This window comes from Solea senegalensis, linkage group LG21 (genome assembly GCF_019176455.1).
Source record: "Solea senegalensis isolate Sse05_10M linkage group LG21, IFAPA_SoseM_1, whole genome shotgun sequence".
NCBI classification, from domain to species: domain Eukaryota; kingdom Metazoa; phylum Chordata; class Actinopteri; order Pleuronectiformes; family Soleidae; genus Solea; species Solea senegalensis.
Genome location: NC_058040.1, coordinates 15,696,773 through 15,715,256, shown reverse-complemented (window position 1 = coordinate 15,715,256; position 18,484 = coordinate 15,696,773). Strand labels below are relative to the sequence as shown.

At 41.5% G+C, this 18,484-nt stretch overlaps 2 protein-coding genes and 1 long non-coding RNA gene across 4 annotated transcripts; 2 read left to right on the top strand and 1 right to left on the bottom strand.

The window, feature by feature from the left end:
- Positions 1 to 1,013: 1,013 nt before the first annotated feature.
- On the top strand, positions 1,014 to 10,485 carry nadk2 (NAD kinase 2, mitochondrial). 2 transcript variants are annotated; one of them, XM_044012823.1, is made up of 12 exons: positions 1,014 to 1,941; positions 2,909 to 2,997; positions 3,542 to 3,630; positions 3,922 to 4,003; positions 4,728 to 4,811; positions 6,127 to 6,266; positions 6,364 to 6,457; positions 6,612 to 6,755; positions 7,153 to 7,208; positions 7,343 to 7,396; positions 7,494 to 7,617; positions 8,489 to 10,485. In XM_044012823.1, the coding sequence occupies exons 1-12, from the start codon at positions 1,705 to 1,707 to the stop codon at positions 8,625 to 8,627; spliced, it is 1,332 nt and encodes a 443-aa protein (XP_043868758.1). In that variant the 5' UTR covers positions 1,014 to 1,704; the 3' UTR covers positions 8,628 to 10,485. The 2 variants fall into 2 exon arrangements, with proteins under 2 accessions (XP_043868758.1, XP_043868759.1); XM_044012824.1 differs by having other exon boundaries at positions 1,015 to 1,941; positions 6,660 to 6,755.
- A 976-nt stretch (positions 10,486 to 11,461) lies between these two features.
- Positions 11,462 to 18,030, bottom strand: skp2 (S-phase kinase-associated protein 2, E3 ubiquitin protein ligase). Its single transcript, XM_044012825.1, has 10 exons — positions 17,889 to 18,030; positions 15,889 to 16,130; positions 15,663 to 15,774; positions 15,399 to 15,542; positions 14,937 to 15,071; positions 14,108 to 14,206; positions 13,897 to 14,024; positions 13,742 to 13,793; positions 13,552 to 13,659; positions 11,462 to 13,458 (listed from the first exon to the last, which is right to left on the bottom strand). Exons 1-10 carry the CDS (start codon positions 17,900 to 17,902, stop codon positions 13,236 to 13,238), a joined length of 1,257 nt encoding a protein of 418 aa, XP_043868760.1. The 5' UTR covers positions 17,903 to 18,030; the 3' UTR covers positions 11,462 to 13,235.
- On the top strand, positions 15,472 to 18,030 carry LOC122758577. The gene is made up of 3 exons (XR_006358170.1): positions 15,472 to 15,753; positions 15,842 to 16,167; positions 17,967 to 18,030. It is a non-coding gene; the product is annotated as an uncharacterized LOC122758577 (long non-coding RNA).
- Positions 18,031 to 18,484: the final 454 nt, after the last annotated feature.

The following is an 18,484-nucleotide window of genomic DNA, read 5'->3' as shown; positions in this document are numbered from 1 at the left end:
CCACACTGCACGTACGACGCTCAGAGAAGTAGCTCCTTCTTTGCTCAAAAAATAAGCCAATTAAAATGGTCCATGCATCTAATCAGGAGGACGACTGAGACAGTGACACCCTGCTCAGTTATCTCTGCCACCACCTTAGACCAGCACAAGAAGATGGATGGATGGATGGATATTGAGTACTGTCATTTAAAAAATTAAAATACTGATTTGTAGCATCATTAAATATCTTATCACTTGTCTGTGAGACAGATCCAGACTCACTTTCTGCCAGTGAGGACACAAGAAAAAGCAGAATTTTAATAAATTGTAAAACAATTGTTGTAAAATTGCTGACTCAGTATTCCCACCTGCTAATAAATATAATATATATTTGGGATTCATTACCCTTTTTATGAATCTGTTTGTTTAACATACATTTTAGTTAGTTGGGTAGTTAGTTAGCTAACCACTCATAACTGTATATGTGCATGTGTTTGCTGTTTTTCCCCACTCTTTCTCATGCCCCTGAACGCATCAAGATCACTTGTTTATCATAAATTTAGTTTGTTAGTTGGTCAGTTAGTTAGTTAAACGCTCGTAACTGTTTTTCCCACTCTTTCCCATGCCCCTGAATGCACCAAGATCCCTTGTTTAACATAAATTTAGTCAGTCAGTCATCATCTAACCGCTTTATCCTCCACCAGAGGGTCGCGGGGGGTGCTGTGCCAATCTCAGCTACATCGGGCGATAGGCGGGGTACACCCTGGACAGTTCGCCAGTCCATCGCAGGGCCACACACAGTGAGAGACAAACAACCATTCACTCTCACACTCACTCCTACGGTCAATTTAGAGTGTCCAATTCACCTAATCCCCACATTGCATGTTTTTGGACTGTGGGAGGAAGCCAGAGAACCCAGAGAGAACCCACGCACACAAGGGGAGCACATGCAAACTCTATGCAGAAAGGCCCTGCTCGAACCCGGGTCTTCTCGCTGCAAGGCGAGAGTGCTAACCACTACACCACCGTGTAACCCTATTTTCTCACTGTTTTTCCCACTCTTTCTCATGTCCCTGAAGGCATCAAGATCACTTGAGGCATATGTCTATGACTTGAGGCGCGCCCCCCAAACGTCAAGTAACCCCGCCCCCTCGGGTTTTGACAGAGTACGTCAGCCAATCAGATTCACCGGAACGTTACGCGTACGTGCTGGACACGCACACACGGTGACTACGTGCCAGTTTGGGTGTTGGTGTCAATAGTACGCGGTTGTGATTGTGATATTTATTTATTTATTTTTTAAAACTTGTCCTCGAGCCTGAAACACACCTCTGTCCCCGTAGTGTGTGACGTAACCTCGCTCGTTCCACAGTAAGTGTGTGGAATGCGGTTGAACCCGCGTGTGAGTATGCTGCTAGCTAACTTTAGCGTCTGAATCCGGGCTGGTGAAGTATCTCGAGCGTGACCAAATACGGCTAGTTGGACAAATAGTTAAATCATTATCAAGCTGTTTCGTTACTTTCCTGGGTTACCACCGGAACCGGAGAGCACCCGGGTCGCGGTAGAGCTCGGGAGGTCTCTGTGTGGTGGTGACCTTCTTCGGCAGCTGTGAGTGTGACTGACATGACGCGCCGTGGTCGCGCTGCAGCACCTGTAGTCGGACCCTGAGCTGAGTCTACGGTCGTGTGTGTGTGTGTGTGTCCGTCCTCCCTCTTCCCCGTGAGAATGAGTCGCGGTTCGGCTGTGAACCTGCTGTGTCTCGGCAACCGAGCTGTCAGCGTCCTGTACGGAAGCCCCCTCCGCTCCCTCCTCCACATATCAGCGCACAACGCGGGGTCACTGAAGCCGAGATCCGGGTTCAGACCGGAGAAAGTGGCCGTGGTGACGAAGACGACCCGGTACGAGTTCGAGCAGCAGCGGTATCGGTTCGCTGGACTCTCCGAGGATGATCTGAAACAGCTGGTAAGACTGAATTTTGCTGTGTGATCCAGTCTGGGACAAAACAGTCTGCACGGTCTCTCTGGGGATGGGAGGATTTTCGATTTTTTTCTTTTCATCGCCCATCGCGGTAAAAAGCAACAAATCACAAACCTCCATAAAGATGCTCATTTTCGTTTAGTCATAACACACCCCCCTGTCTGCAAAGATAAAATCTGTTTTTTACACTTTATACTATACTGCTAGCTAAATGTATTACCACCAAATTATTTCAAATGACATGTTTTTGTTTACAGAAACTTAATAATAAATGTTGCTATGTCATTAAAACAGATAGTGTTTTATAAGTGTTAACCCAAATCAAGCAAGTTCTTATTGTATTATTTCTAATCATTCAACAGGTATACTTAAACGGATAGAGGAAAAATATACACCTTCCCTGGAAAAAGTACAAAAAACATCAGTCATCCCATGGGACTGTAGAAAATTGTAAATATTTAATCTGAGTAAAGGAAGATGAGGATTTTAGAACCTGTTATTTCTGACAAAACATTCCAAATTTCTACAATGACTCAGCGTTTACATAAGTTGCGATGTTGACTGAGGTTGATCCTCACTAATCCTGACTCTTTTGAGGCTTCTTCAGTGTGAATATTATCTGGTTTCTTTGCTCCATATTAAAAAACAGTTTGTGTACCAAACAAGGCATTTGACAACATCATCATTTCAAGTTTTGGTAAACAAAGTTTGGGGCATTTTATGGACCAAACAACAAATCAATTGACTGAGGAAGAAATTGACCGCTAACTGTTAGTTGCACAACAGTTTTATTTCTATACACTTTCACAAAATGCACCTTAATCCAAATTTATCTCATGAAAACCTATAGATATGGAGGTAGATCATAAATGTCCCTGTGTGTGCATCTAAAATATGCTCTAAACTTTACCGCATTATTATATATGTGCCTATTTGTGTGTGTGTGCTACAGCTCGCCATGAAGGGCTCCAGCTACAGCGGCCTGCTGGAGAGACACAACATCCACACCAACAATGTGGAACACATAGTGAAGAGCCTGCGGTAAGAAGTCACACAACAACACAGGTGTTTTTGAATTGTGGTCGTATTGACACTGTGTGTGTGTGTGTGTGTGTGGGTGTGTTGCTTTGAAACCACAAAACTCTCCCACACCATAGCCCATAGAGAAAATCAGTGATTCTTAACTCACAAGGACACAGGAGCTGCAGCCCTACTGCTGCCTCATTTAGTACGTTTGTGTTAGTTGGTTTAAAGCGAGGATTTTTAACACAAGGGTCACGAAATACTAATTAGAACTTAACTGATGGAGGCAGCAGTGGCAGAGACTCCTGCATGCTGTGATGTAAAATTGTTGATTTTCTTCATGGACTTTGATGTGGGTGTCACAAAGACACAGACTTTAATTTCCAGTTGGTTAAAAAGACAGTGAGATAAACCTGCAAAAATATTATTAAGACATAAGCTGGATTTTATTGGGTGAACTTTCAGTGTTGTTGGTAACTCAGTAAAAGGACAGTTCCAGTTTTTTGTTGTTTGTGTGGCTCTATCAGATAATGTCTTGACGAGGATGACGATGTGTTTGCAGGAGCAAAGGCATCAACGTGCGAGTGGTGAAGAGAGGAGAGTACGATGCAGAAGTGGTGCGATGGGCAGACGCCATCATCTCTGCTGGAGGTTCGTATCTCTGTCACGCTGTTTTACATTTATTGGTGATGTTGCAGCTGAACAGCTCTCGCCTCTGTCTTCCCTTACCAGTGTTTTTGGACAACCTATGTAGCATCGGAAAGCATTTTACACAGTAGAACTTAAATGTCGTCTACTCCTCGGCGATGTTGGGATTCAGCAGAAAAAGCTCCACTAAATGCCCATAAATAGTACAAAATACACAAACAAAGGCTGCTGACAACAGACGCAGGAAAAACAAAACAAGTTCTTGAACTGCAGTTTTTTTTGTTTTTTTGTCAGGTGACGGGACAATGCTACTTGTTGCCAGTAAGGTTTTAAGCAAGGACAAACCAATTGTTGGAGTAAACACTGACCCTGAGAGGTAAAGCGCTCATCTGGACACATTTGTTTCACGGTTTAAAGGGAGAGTTCAGGATTTATCTTTGCCGTTTGACAGCCTCTTCCAACAAGAAACGTTTTTGTCACTTTGAAAACTGATCGCGCCACCACACCTAAGTCCATAGAGAAAATCAGCGTTTCTAGATCTTGTCTGGTCTACAAAATGTCAGAAGAAGTTGATCATTGTTTTACAAACCAAAATGATTCTGTTTTCGTGATTGCAGAAAATATTCACATCCAAGAAGCTGAAAACTAAACATGAACCCAGCAGTTCACACAGTGAAAAAGCACTTGGCAAATTGAGGAACAACTTCAGTTTCTTGTTGGAAAAGTCTGTCTTGCAGTGAAAATAAAACAGTGAACATGTTCTTAAAGGGCACATATTATGCAAAATCAACTTTTTAACCATTTCAATACAAAAGCAGGGTTTAGCAGGGTTATTGAACTGCTATGGTGCTTCATCCTTATGGTATTTTGACCAAAGCATGTCACTGACATGTTCATTAGGACACCAGGGAACTATTTTAATTGGGGAAATAGGGTATAATATGTCCCCTTTAAAATATCGTATGAATTAGATTTTATTATTTTTTTCCAAAATATGTTTCCAACATCCTGGACTGTCCCTTTTTAAAGTATGTCCTTGTGGAGTTACTGCAGGCTTCTTCTTACTGAGCTCATCATATTTCTGTCTCTTTTGACTGAAGGTCAGAAGGTCACCTGTGTCTGCCCGTACGGTACACTCGCGCTTTCCCCGAGGCGTTGGACAAACTCTTTCGTGGTGAGTTCAGGTGTGTATTTACCCACTTTCCTCCCGCTCATAAAAGTGAGTGACCTAGCACCGGTACACCAAAACCAAAAAAATATCATGGAAAAACTGACAATCAATTTGTATCTTTGGGAATTTGGAGGGTGTTTTTGTGGATGTAGACATTTCCTAAAACAAATGTGTTTACAGAAAACTTACTGAGAAAAGGAAAGTAAAAGTAATGTGTAGGGAGGGCAGTGTTTTTTTGAGGGTGGGGCCAGACTCACTCACTCACTCACTCACTCACTCTCTGTGAATGTTCTGGAGCCTTTTCTCACATGAACATTATCCGTATATATTTGATGTGTAAGCTGGTAGAAAAGTGTGTGGAGAGACTTGAACTGACGTTTGCATTCTCATGTTCTTGCCCCGGAGGACTTCTTCATTCAGGAACATGTCCTGACATCAGTGCAGCAGTAACGTAAAGAATGAACTGGAGCCGTCGATTTGCTTCGTTTAGCTTCGAGTTTTGGGACAAGATCAAACCTGTTTATCTGGAAATTGTAGTGTTGTCAAGACTCTGCAGGACAGACCAACTTAAATCCACTTAGTGATCCCTTAACTGCTACCACAGGTCACTGAACCAGGTTTACACTGAACTAAACCTGTCTTTCTCCTTAGTAACATGTAGTCACAAGTAGCTTTAATTAATTCTAGAGATAAAGTAGTGCTTTCTGTGCAGAGTTGAGAAATCGTTTGCAAGGTTTGGTCGTATTTTTGCATCTTCTACCACGTCTCTTTTTTTTCCTGAAGGCATGGTATCTTTTTGTCACACTTAACTTTGTTACCTCATAAATACACTTTTCTGTCTGGAAATACTTTGTCTTCTCCAGCACATTCTAAGATTCTCCGTACGGTTAAGGCTCTGGACCATGACGAGTTTTGCTCCCTGAATGCTTCCTTTTCACAATTTGAGCAGCCTGATTCACTCAGATTATAGTCATCTCTGAATGTCCACAAAAACAACCTGGTCATCGATCTATAAATGCAAAGGAACGTCTGCATTAATCCAACTGTTTGTTTGACAAAGGCTTTAAACTTCCTCAGGGCACCAGTGTGTTTTTTAAAAAGGTTGTTTCTGTTCACAAAAAAACGAAAATACACAAAATACAGAGTGGAACCTCGTGTTTTGGGCACATAGTGTTTCTGAAGATCGGTTTAGCCGCGTCTCCTTCGAGTGGAACAGTTTGGTTCATGTGGTTTTTATGTCACGTTCATTGTCGTCAAAGCCCGGCCCAGGGCTCGGCTACTCCAAACCATGGATCTGGTCCCGTCACGTTGTCCTCTTCTGTCCGCAGGTGGCTTTGGCGTCAGAGGATCCGCGTGCACTTGGAGGGAACGGGAATCAACCCGGCGCCGGTGGATCTCCACGAGCAGCAGCTGAGCCTAGAGCAGCACAACCAAGCTCACCGCAACACCGCCGCGGACAACCAGAGGAGTACGGACTGGTCTGTGTAATCTGTCCCCGTCTGTCCGTCACTTTGTATGTGGAAATGTTTTTTTTGTTCTTCCTCTAATTCAGTGAGTCTTCTCAGGGCCAGGAGCTCTACACGAGACCGTCTCCAAGCCCTGTCTCCTCCCGGTCAGGAGCCTGAATGAAATCTTCATCGGAGAGTCTTTGTCGTCCAGGTACCGCGGTCTTCTGAAGCGATGCATGGAATTCAATCTTAACCGTGTGCTTGTGTGTGTGTGTGCGTGTGCCCCCCCCCTGCCTCCTTGTTAATCCACCACTTTCTTGCTTGTTCTTCCTATAACTCATCAGTGGAATCTCTTTCCACTACAGGGAGAAGTTTAAACCCTTCAAACACCATGTTAACCATTTGCTTCATAGGGCTTCGTACTATGAGATTTCTGTGGACGACGGCCCGTGGGAGAAGCAGAAGAGTTCAGGTCTCAGTATCTGCACAGGAACTGGATCCAAGGCCTGGTATGTTTTTCCATCCATGTCAGCTTAAATCTATGGTCATTTCATATGTTTTCCAACAGGAAACTGAAGTTTGTGTCATTCTCTCCCACACCAAAGTCCATAGAGAAAATCAGCATTTTTAGCTTGTGAGGACACAGGAATTGCTGGTCTCCTGCTGAGTCATTTGGCCATTTTTTGCTAAATCCGACAAAGGATTTCAAACACCAAGTCACAAAATAACACATTTTAACTTCACTGATGGAGGCAGCAGTGGGTCAACGACTCCTGTGAGCTGTGGTGTAAAATCCTTAATTTTCTCTATGTAGTTTGGTGTGGGAGAGTGAGCGGATTACACTTGTTCACACTGTGTCATCCTGTGTGTGTTCACACCGTAAATCCTCTGCCTCTGTGTTCACAGGTCATATAACATCAACAAACTTGCTGAACAAGCTGTGGAGGAGGTTTTAAAAATAGGTATGTGCTGTTTCTGAGGAACTGGTTAAGTTTAAGCTTTAGAACACTTTGTTTAGGTTGTCCAAATGAATTCAAGTCAATGCGGTGTCTTTAGCTGTGTAAAGCTTTAATAACACATTTCCTTCTTCTTTCAGGAAAGTTCCTCTCAGGTCTTGATATTCCACTTAATCGTGAATTTATTGAGAGAGGTGAGTTGATTTGTTTGTTATTCTTTCACACTTCAAAGTCACTTTGTGTCATGTGACAATGATGTGTGTGTGTGTGTGTGTGTGTGTGCATGTTCAGTCACTGACAGATACAACGAGGCTCTGGTGTTTGCGCCGGACGACAGACGTCTGCTGTACAGCATCAGAGAGCCCATCGTTAACAGAGTCTTCTCCAACAGTCGACAGAGAGGCTTCGCCAGCAAGTGAGTCGCCAAAGTGTCCCGTCACTGTTACACTCTGAACTGATGAATTAATGGGATTCATTTGCAATAAATGTCAAAAAATCAGTTGTAAACTCACCAAACCTCACAGTTTGGTTGTAATTGCAACTGTTCTCCCTAAATATTTACGTTATACAGTATGTACAATTTACAATACACACACACAAAGTGAATTTAACATCACAACCAACCTGTAAGGCGATTTTAGTGTTTTTAAGAGAAATTTAAGGAGTTTAAAACTGATTTTTAACGTTGGCGTTAATATAAATGAATCCCAATTCATTATTTCAGGATAATTTGATTGTTTGAGTGTATTGTATATTGTTCATCGTATATGATATTAAATATTGTGATGTTGTTACCTATGGAGCAAAGAAATGAAGAAAATATTCACATCAGAAATCTTGTTTGAATCAATTATCAAAATAGTTGACGATTCATTTAGTATTCATGGAATAATTGTTTCAGCTGTATTTATGACATACAAAAAACACTACTTTCTAACCGTAACGTTACAATAAACACTACTTTGTGTTTGCATGTTGTATCGTCGTAATTCACACTAAGAAAAATGATTGTTCATGATTTTATTGCGATAAATGTAAAAATCGGCTTCAAACTCTTACGATACATTGTTTTTTTGTGTGTGTGTGTGGAAACCAATAATTGTCCAGCTAAAAAGATGCAGCTTGTGGCACTTCAAACTAAACCACTGCGATTGGGTGTTTTCAAGTCACTCGCATTAAATAGTAAAGATATAAAGATTCATCACGCTCACACAGATTGTTCCGTATATCGTCGGTGCTAAAGGATAAACGCTGACCATGGAAGTGTTTTGGGTTTTTTCCCCCAGAGTGTGCGTCCGCTCCCGCTGCTGGGACGCCTGCATGGTGGTCGACGGCGGGACGTCGTTCGAGTTCAACGACGGCGCCATCGCCACGATCAGCATGAGCGGGGACGATCAGCTGAGGACTGTGGTTCTACAGAACTGAGGCCAGTCGGTGCTTTTAACCTCCACAAGTGTTAAATATCTTAATTCCTCACAGAGAAACAGGTGTTGAACGTTAATATTGTTTAATCAAACGTGTGATTTAAATTTCTAAATCGTTTTTTTTTTCCCCCAAATGATTTCTTTAAATCTCACTTTAGTGTTTTGGTTTTGAACCTTGATGATCATGGCTTTGACAATGATGGTTGTAACGCTGGGAGACCTGACGATTGTGACACTACCCCCCCATTTAAAGGGATAGTTCTGTTTAGTTTTTTTGCCATGTGGTTGTTTGAGTCATTTAGGAAGGATACAATATATGCCAGACTAAGTCTTCAGAATACTTTTGCTGCTTTATCTCACTGTTAGACGGCGTTATGTCAACAGGAAACAGACACTTGTGTGACTTTGTAACGCGCTCACTCTCCCACACCAAATCCCATTGAGAAAATGAGTGATTTTACCTCACAGCTCACAGGAGTTGTTTATCACTTTTGCCTCCATTGAAAAGTTGAAGTGTTTCATTCGTTTGACTTCAGTATTTGAAAGACTTTGTTTGGATTTACCTCCAATGAAAAAATTACCAAAGGAGGCAGCAGTGGACCAGCAGCCCCCGCGTCACCTGTAAGCTAAAAATGACGACTTTCTCTATGGGCTTTGGTGTGGGAGAGTGAGCGCTTTACAAAGTGATGCAAACAGTGAGATGAAGTGGTGAACATAAGCAGGAGACATCGTAAACTTCAGAAAGCACAGATTTGATCTAAAAACGGTCGCTGCCTTGTACAACCACACGTCCAAAAAATAAACCTGAACTCTACTGTTAACCACTGAGCATCGACTTAAGCCCAAAACACAGACCTTTAAAACACAGTACGGTGTGAAAATAGTGCAACTTTCAGTCATGTTTCAGACAAAGATTGTTGTGATGATGAGAGAAATAATGTGAATCCAATTGTTACTTTTCTTACTATGATATTTTTGGCAGAGGGTTTATTTTTTCATAGTGGTTGGTTGGTTGGTTGGGTGTTTTTAAAAATAGAAGAAAAGAAGAAAAAGAGAAGAGAAGCTGGGAGGAACGACTGAAGTGCACTAAAATCAGAATGTGAAAGGGAACAGTTTAAGATTTGTCAAGTGTGGATGTTTGACGCGGTCCCTCATGAACAAAAGAAAGACTGTAAAGGTAAGAAAATGATTTTTGCTGCTTTGTCTCACTGTTAGACGGCCTATTCTAGCTGGAAATACCAAATTCCATAGAGAAAATCACAGGGACACCAGCCGCTTTACTACTGCTGCCTCTTGTGGTAGGTTTGTGTTACTGCGGTCAATCTGAACGAAGAATTCCAAACACCGAAGTCCCAAAATAAAACAAGTGACTGATGGAGGCGGCAGTGGATCAACAACTCCTGTGTGCTGCGATGTAGAAATTGATTTGATTTTGCTGTTGAAAAAGTCTATCTCACAGTGAGATGAAGAAGTAGAAAATATTCTATTTATTTTTTCTTTTGGAAAACTGTCCATTTAGCTCCATGTTTTAGGTCAATCCTTCGTCTTGTAACGGTCACAAGATGGAAAAAAAAATGAACAAAACAGTTATCTGATGTATCTGATGTGAGCTGATCAAAAAAGAAGAAAAGAAAGCTTTAAGAATGGACCTTGGTGACTGATGGGGTTGGGACAGTGTGTGATGTACACGCTGTGGTGCCACTACGTCATACCACATCACACCAGCAGGGGTTGTTTACAGATAAGACATTGTATTATGCAGCGTGCCAAAGGCAGCGCCTCCTTGTGGACATGGTGATGTGTCACTAAATGTAAATATGTTTTTGTTTAAATTGGATAAAAGTGGTCTGGAAATTAAATGCTGCCGTTTTTCCGTCTTTTAAACTCGTCACTGCGTCCTTTTCTCTAATTACATTTATCTTAAATTAATTTTTTAATTTTTTTCCAACACCGTATTTGACATTTTTTTACTGTTTTTGTTTTTTGTGACGTTTTTTATCGTATTACAGAGGTCGTAACTCTAGACGTTTTTTATAACAAAGTTTTAATTTAGTCTCACTGTAGGATGAGGATATTGTGTTTGACACTGAATTTGTACGACGGCTTACTATGGTGCCATTATTTACTTGTTTAATGTTTTTTTGTCATTTAATGTCTTAATAAGACACTGAGGTTTTTCTGTTCTTGGGAAAATATTTTTATATAGTTCTGACATTTTTTTACACGTCATTTTAATGTCTAAAATTTGTTTAAAAAAATTTGACATCTTGAACTGAGGTTTTTCTCTTTAAAAAAGAAAATTGGTATATATGTTTTGAATTTTATATATTTGATGGCTAACTATTCTGAAATCCTTTGTGACTTTCATACAATACTGATGTTTTTACTTTTGACACTATACTACTGAGCTTTCAGATATTTTTGGTGGCTTACTACAGGTTTTTTTCCTTTTCATTTGCATATTTGTCTTTAAATGTATCATGTAGGCTTTTATGGACACCAGACTAAACCTGAACTTTTGGTTTACTTTAACATTTGTCACTGTTGTGACAGCTTTTATCTTCTGACTGAGATTTTTATCTCTTGATAAATTTGTCATTAATCAGTCTTTTGACTGATTAATGACTTAATTTAGTTTGACACCTAAAACGTTGTTAAATACGATACTTTATCACTTTTTGAGACCTTACTTTCCCACTCTTACATAAACTGATTTGACGTAGTGTTTTAATTCAATTTGAGACAACTTTTTAGATCGTATGATGCTGATGAAGAAAATTTTGTTAGTAAATCTTGAGGTTTTGTGTAAAAAAAGATCACATGAAAAGTCAACAATTACCAAATTAACTTTTTATTCTCTAACAACCAAATTCAAGTAATTGGAGAAATCAAATTCAGTTGATTTACTCGGGAAATTAATACAAACTTGTTTTCCATCGACAGCCACGTGATGACATCATGATGGAAAAACAGTGACACAGCGAGTCAAGTTTCAAGTTAACATTTGGAAAATGTGGAGATAAAAAAAACGACGGCATCTTTTTTACATAAAAACTTTTTTCCGATTTAAAAAACAAAACAAAAAACAAGTCAACTCAACATCACAATAAAACGTCAGAAATATTCAATAACACTCTGTTCAGACATTAAAACACGAACCCCGATTCAACATTTACATCGACGCTTTCTTTTTTCCTACTTAAAGGGATAGTTCAAGTGTTCAATATTCCTCATATTTCAAGTTTCGCGTGGGTCGCGTCACAGGATCCTCGTCGTTTGCTTCAGCAGCTTGATTTTAAATATTTGAACTTGAGCGCAAAAAATTCAAGTAATGTGATGTATAGACATCGTAAATACCAATCATTAGTGATGAGACTTCCAACGTCCCAATGTTTGTGTGTGCGTGTGTCACTTGATTCAAGTTTAGTATACTACGACCGTGAGCTTAGCATTAGCATCACGAGAGGAATCGCCAGTTGTGTTTACTGTGAGGAAGAAAATGAATCATACAGTGATCAAAGTTACACAAGCAACATAAGGCTCAAAAAACATAGTGGCAGTCACGCTTTCAGTGGAAAGATAAGTTAGCGGGGCCACGGGGACAAACAGGACTTTAGCTACTTAATAAAACAGGCTCACCTCATACGACGTCTGCCACTTTAAGAACACGTTCACTGCTTTGTCTCGGTGTTAAAAGTCTCACTCTCAGAATCAGTGATTTTTAGCGCACTGTTTCACTGCTGGCCTTTTTTCACGTGTATGAATCAGAACAAAGGATTTCATAGAATAACATGTAAACTGAACCATGGAGGCAGCAGTGGATCAACCACTCCTGTGTGTCGTGGTGTAAAATCACTAATTTTCTCTATAGGGTTTGGAGTGGGGAAGGTGATTCAAACTTAAGTTTTCTGGAGAAAGAAAGTCTGTCTGTAGCTCCGATGAAGCTCAGGACGGATATGAGATTGATTAGCTTGATTTTTTTTTTAAAAAGTCAGTTACCATGAACATTCTCATATATTTAAAAAGATACAAAAAAAATGTTTTTATCAATGATCGCACTTGTATAAAAACAAATCTCTTCTCTAGTGACAACCTTATTTGTTGCACGTCTACATATGAACCACAAGGTTTGCAAGTGATGATATTTCATAAGGTTCCCTGAATGCATCTCAAAGCTGCTCCTTTAAACACTCAACACCACTGTAGATCCAGCAGAAGAGATGGAAATGTACCAGGGTCTTTGAATGCATCTCTCGTGCACTAGAATATTCAAATAGCACTTTTCTAAAGATTCTAAAGATATTATAGGCTAGCATGAATTTATTGAGGTGAGCGTTTTTGTGAAGCTGGTAAAATCGGTTTGTCCTGTTGTCCCCGCTGGCGAGTCTTTTGTCACATGACTAAAATCACAGGAGACAATGTCTGCAGCTTATATACCACATTTAAAAGTCCGGATTATCCCTTTTTTTGATAAAAAAAAAAAAGAGTCATTTTGGTTCACTCTGCGACTCAGTTCTGTGAAAGCAGCAAACATTAAAGGCAGTTTCTGTAGCAGCAGGAAATACTGACCCCTGTCTGTGAGTGAGTGAGTGAGTGAGTGTGCTGTGATTTACAGTGTGAACCTCAGCCGACACCTGCTGCCATACATGCTGCGGTCACCGCTGACGGCGCCGACGAGCGTGCTCGCGGGCGTGGGCCGGGCGACGCCGGAGAACGGCCGCGAGTTGACGGAGATGCGGGGGAGCTCTTTCTTCAGCGTGGCCAGCTGGTTGTCGGGGACGAGGCCGTAGACGTCCAGCAGGGACAGCGAGGGCAGCGTCTTGCCGAGGTCACTGCGAGGACGGAGACGCACAGGTGTTAAGATTTAGATTCCTCGACCTCGGCGACCCAGTGAGGAACAAACCAACAGCGAGAGGGAGACTTACGTGAGAGCGGCGAGGTGGATGTGGTAGCAGCGGCTCAGGGACAGATGCTGCAGGTGTTTGAGTTGAGCCAGGACGGGGAAGCTGTCGGCCATGATCAGAGTGCTGTCACTGCAACACGAGGAAGAGCAACAACAGTGAGACACGCGCTTTCAGATGCTGGCGATCTGTCCGGGGTGTGATCTGAGATTACCTTAAATCTAGAGTTTGAATGCGAGGACATCGGACCACCAGCACCTTCACATCTGTGGACAGAGGGTGTTACAGTGTTGGGTTCAGAGCCATGCGGTCATGTGACAGACACACAGTCACACAGACACAGAATGAGTGGCGGTTGTGGTCTCTCACCGTCCAGATTCAGACTCTCTCTGTAGCCGCTGAGGTTGAGGTGTGTCACGCTGGAGCTCAGGTTTGTGACCACGCTCTTCACGTGAGAAGTGCTGAACTCACACCAGGACAAGTTCAGCTGCTCCACACTGCACATACAGAAGAAGAGTTATCAACACACGGAACCCGTTTGGAGATCGGGTGAAAAGTGCAACCAGTGTCGTCTTCTGACCTGGAGCAGGATTTGATCATGTCAGCGACGGCAGCAGCAGAGAAGCCAGAGCAGCCGCTCAGATTCAGCTGCAGCAGGTTTGTGTTCTTAGCCAAAGAACTGAGACACAGAGACGACATCAATTATACACCACAACTTTTAACACATGCACAGTCAGTGGTTAGGATTCTTCTTGAGACTCAAAAGAATCAACACTCATATACATACATACATACATACATACACACACACACACACACACACACATATGTACAGAAAATTGGTACTTTTGAACTAAAATTAAGTTTTATTTCTAAAAAACGATTATTTAGGACCATCATTAACACCTCCCGTCACACACTGTTATATTTTGCGTTTATTATATTGCTTTTGAGACATTAAGAGAGATTAGAATAGATTTTTAATTGATGTTACAAATAAACATTAAATTTTGTCTTTAAGCGTAAAATTGTTTTGATTTTTTAAATCAATTGACGTTTTAGTCCACTAGATGGCGCCAGGTGCTCACTCTCACCCGAGCTGTCGTGCAAGAGTATTTCACAATACATGATTCCAGAAATATTATTTCACAAGATTGAGATAATATGATTTCATGGTGTTTCTGGTGATTCCCACCCCTACTAAGATATGATCAATAAATACTGAAAATAATATCATGGACAGTATGTACTGTGAATAAGATGTTCCAGGGTAAATTGGAAAACCCTAACATTTATAACACAATAATGATGCTTTCTCCACTGTGTTGTCTTTTTCAGACTATTATCTAAATCTGTCCTTGTGAACATGATCAGCGATGAGGCCGAGCAGGAAACGGTGGAACACTCACTCGATGACGGCGTCAGAGAGCGGCAGACCCTCCAGACTGAGACACACCAGCTCACTGCATCGACGGGTGATGCTCTCCAGAGCTGAGGTGGGGATGATGGAACTGGACAGATCCATCTGAACCAGCTGTAGAGGCCTGAACAACCAGGAGGAGACACGATCATCAGGTTCAGGGTTTTGGAGTGGTTGGATGACGTTTGTGTCACTCTCTGTAAATCTCTCTGTCCTCACACCAAAGTCCACAGAGAAAATCAGTGATTTTACATCAACGTATGACATGAGGCAGCAGTAGACCAGCAGCTCCTGTGTCCCTGCGAGCTTAAAACACTGGTTTTCTCTATGGGGTTTGGTGCAGGAGAGCGACTGCTTTATAAAGTGACACAAACTTCATTTAAACGTTGGAAAAGGCTGTTAAGCAGCAAGAAAAAAAAGTGAACAACTTCTTAGATTCAAGACTACTCACCCTGAGCCTGGGAGGTGCAGCTCCTCCATGAAGGAGCGAGGGCAGCGCAGCCTGCGGAGCCCTGTTTTCAGAACCTGCCGCAGAGCTGAATCCATGTGAGTCAAACCCTCCAGATCCACGCTGTGCCACAGCGACTCGTCCAACCTGAGACAGAAACACAGGCAGGACATCAGCCGACCAGAGTTCCATCTCCTGTCTGAGGAGGTTTTATTTGTACCGTCTCCTTTATATTTTGAGTGTGGAGCAGTGGAGCTGTAGACTCACACTAAACGGTGCCAGCGTTTGCAGATTCTGGACATCCTGAGGAGATCCTGCAGGGGGAGGCAGAAGAGGATCTTGAGAAGCAGCTCGTCTGGTAGGTGGTCCCACGAAATTGCTGCAGGGGAATAACACAGTCAGAAAACTCACAATCACTTTCTTGTTCTTTCTTCATCCACACAAAGATGGTGTGGTCAAGACTCTTCAAAGGTCAGAAGAATCCTCCTCGTACCTGACGTGGGCTCCTTCTTCCTCCTCGGCCTCTTGGCCAGAACAAAGTGCCCGCAGTCGTTTTCTTTGCCTTTGCCGACGAGCCGCTGCAGCTTGTGTCGGGGCGAGCTCTGCAGGATGAGATCTGTCGGGGTGCACTCTGTGTCCAGACCCTCACTCGGGCAGTGTCTGGACTTACGCTTGTGGGACTGAGCCAGCATGGAGCCCTGGAGGCTGAGGCAGGGCAGCTCCTGCAGAGGCATGCTGGGTAGAAGGAAAATGTAAAAGAAAAACAAGATGAGTAAGTTAGTAACCAGCCTGTCCACACACACACACACACTCAGCTCTGTGTTTTTGCCGTAGGTTGAATTCTTTTTGTTGAGGCGCCAAAATGATCCAAACTAGAAACATTGTAAATTGTAAAAAAACAACAACCAAGGCACGGAAATCAAGACTTTTAAATATTTTAAATATCTAATCACAATTTATTTGACATAGATTTTGTGATATAACTTTTAGGTCAAACGTTAAACATTTATTTTGTTGTAGCTTTATACAAGATGGAGTCTGACCATATGAGTATTATATATTTATGTGTATATATATATATATATATATATATATATATATATATATATATACGGAACGATTTAAATGCAGCCTTTGTGAGTGGCCTTGTTTTCAAATGACATTTTCAATTTGAAACCAATGAACTGTTCGCACCAAATTCAAGCCGCTACAAGACGAAAAGGAAACACTGAAATAATTTTTAAGCAAGACAAACATGAAATAACTACATTTGCTCTAAACTGTTTGTATGTCAAGCATATTTTTTCATCTAATGTTAATTCAAAACCATGTATAGTGTTGTAGCTCATCTATGGACACTGACTGGCCACTTTATTAGGTACGCCTGCTCAACTGCCACACGGCACCTATGTACATAGTCATGTGGACACAATCAAGAGCATCAGAATGAGGGAAATCTCTAGAGTTATATAAATATTCAGCAATTTTCTGTGAGACAATACTGTGCTGCTGCCAGAGGTCAAAGGACAAATGACCAGACTGCTTCAGAACCTTAATAATCTCAAATAATCTGTCATTACAGCACAGGGTATGAAGGATTCCACCTCTGTCCGTTAATTAGATGCACATTATACATGATAAAGTGACCACTGAGTGTATATGAAACACCCATGTGGTAGGATATACAGGCAGGATAGATGAAGACAATGTGGTCACAACTTCCACTGAATTCATATTTAAATTATGGTCACACAATGTGACTTATATTAAAAGGATTTTGGTGAAATAACTGTTAAAATTAAACTGTTTTAATGCTGGTTTGTAGCTGTCTGAGGAGATGTGACAACACTTTTTGGTAATACTAGTAATGCTGTTAGGCTTTGAAAAGCCGTGAATTCTGGTATTTATTGGGCTATTCGTTAATTGGACTGGTTTGAGGGACCACTTAACTGGTTTTAGACTGGTTTTGGTCTGGTTTTTACATCAGGCAGACCTGGCAACCCTGTGCTCCCCCCCCCACATCCAGTGCTCTGCTCTACCCGCCATATTACTGCACACACCAGCGAAGAAACCGCGCAAACTGTGACACACAGTCACATTCACTTCTTTAGGTTTTAACATTAACACGTGATTAAAATGAACTATTTATTCTTTCACTATGCAGCGGATTAACAGATTAAAAGAGGCGGGAAGGAGGCACAGTCAGACTGATGTGAATGGAGGCCTGGCTGTGAGGAAAGCGCGGTATCGATTATCGATTACTTCTGTATAATGCTAAAAAACTACTTCACGGTAGTGACTTAAAAGTACAGATTACATACAAAACCTATATGTTAAGTCAGTGTAATAAGTCGTTTTTCTTGAATATTCTATCAAACGTGGAGTCATCAGTGTTGCCAGTGTTCCACACGGGCAGCTCTGTGGTGGATAATGTCACTGTAATTCTGCTAAAACAGCTGTAAATGAATCAAGTATAACAGTGTGATACCGTACCTGTCTGTGTTCATAGCTCCTGCTTCACTCGTCAATGTTTACCCGGTGCTTTTCTCTCTTTTCTGCTCCTTCTCACAGGGACGCTTTAATACTCACTGCCAGCAGCGGAGCGCCCTGTTTTTCATTTACTGCTACGTCACTGATGCGTCATCACGTCGTACGTACCCCCCTGAAGCGTCATCACGTCGTACGTACACCCCTGATGCGTCATCGCGTCGTGCGTCCTTTACTCCCAAAGGGATTTCCTTCTCCTTGTAAAATACTTGTTTTTGTTATTTATATGTATATTATGTTATTGTATTATTATATGTAAGTTATAGACTGTTTTTGTGGATACGTTATATTTTGTTATACTGTGTTCACGTACATTAATAAAGCATTTTTGAAGGGGGAAACATTAAATAAAACAAAAATAGTGTGGGACATTTTCATAAAAAATGCAACTGTACCTTCAGAAAAATTCTTTTGGTCTTCACTTTAAGGTGAAATTGACAGGAAGAAAGTTTGGTTGGTTGGAGATAAAATTTTGTCTCAACAATAAAGTTAAAGGGAAACAATACATTGAGTACTTTCTGTGGGTTGGAGAACGAAACGTT

What these genes read in the sequence shown, in the direction of transcription:
- nadk2 (XM_044012823.1), top strand. Translation starts at nt 1,705, where the DNA reads ATGAGTCGCGGTTCGGCTGTGAACCTGCTGTGTCTCGGCAACCGAGCT. An exon ending in GGAGAGTCTTTGTCGTCCAG is followed by an intron (nt 6,458 to 6,611) that starts GTACCGCGGTCT and finishes TTTCCACTACAG; the next exon opens with GGAGAAGTTTAAACCCTTCA. An exon ending in GGAACTGGATCCAAGGCCTG is followed by an intron (nt 6,756 to 7,152) that starts GTATGTTTTTCC and finishes CTGTGTTCACAG; the next exon opens with GTCATATAACATCAACAAAC.
- skp2 (XM_044012825.1), bottom strand. An exon ending in GAAGAAGGAGCCCACGTCAG is followed by an intron (nt 15,775 to 15,888) that starts GTACGAGGAGGA and finishes ATTCCCCTGCAG; the next exon opens with CAATTTCGTGGGACCACCTA. An exon ending in ATCCACCTCGCCGCTCTCAC is followed by an intron (nt 13,459 to 13,551) that starts GTAAGTCTCCCT and finishes CCGTCCTCGCAG; the next exon opens with TGACCTCGGCAAGACGCTGC.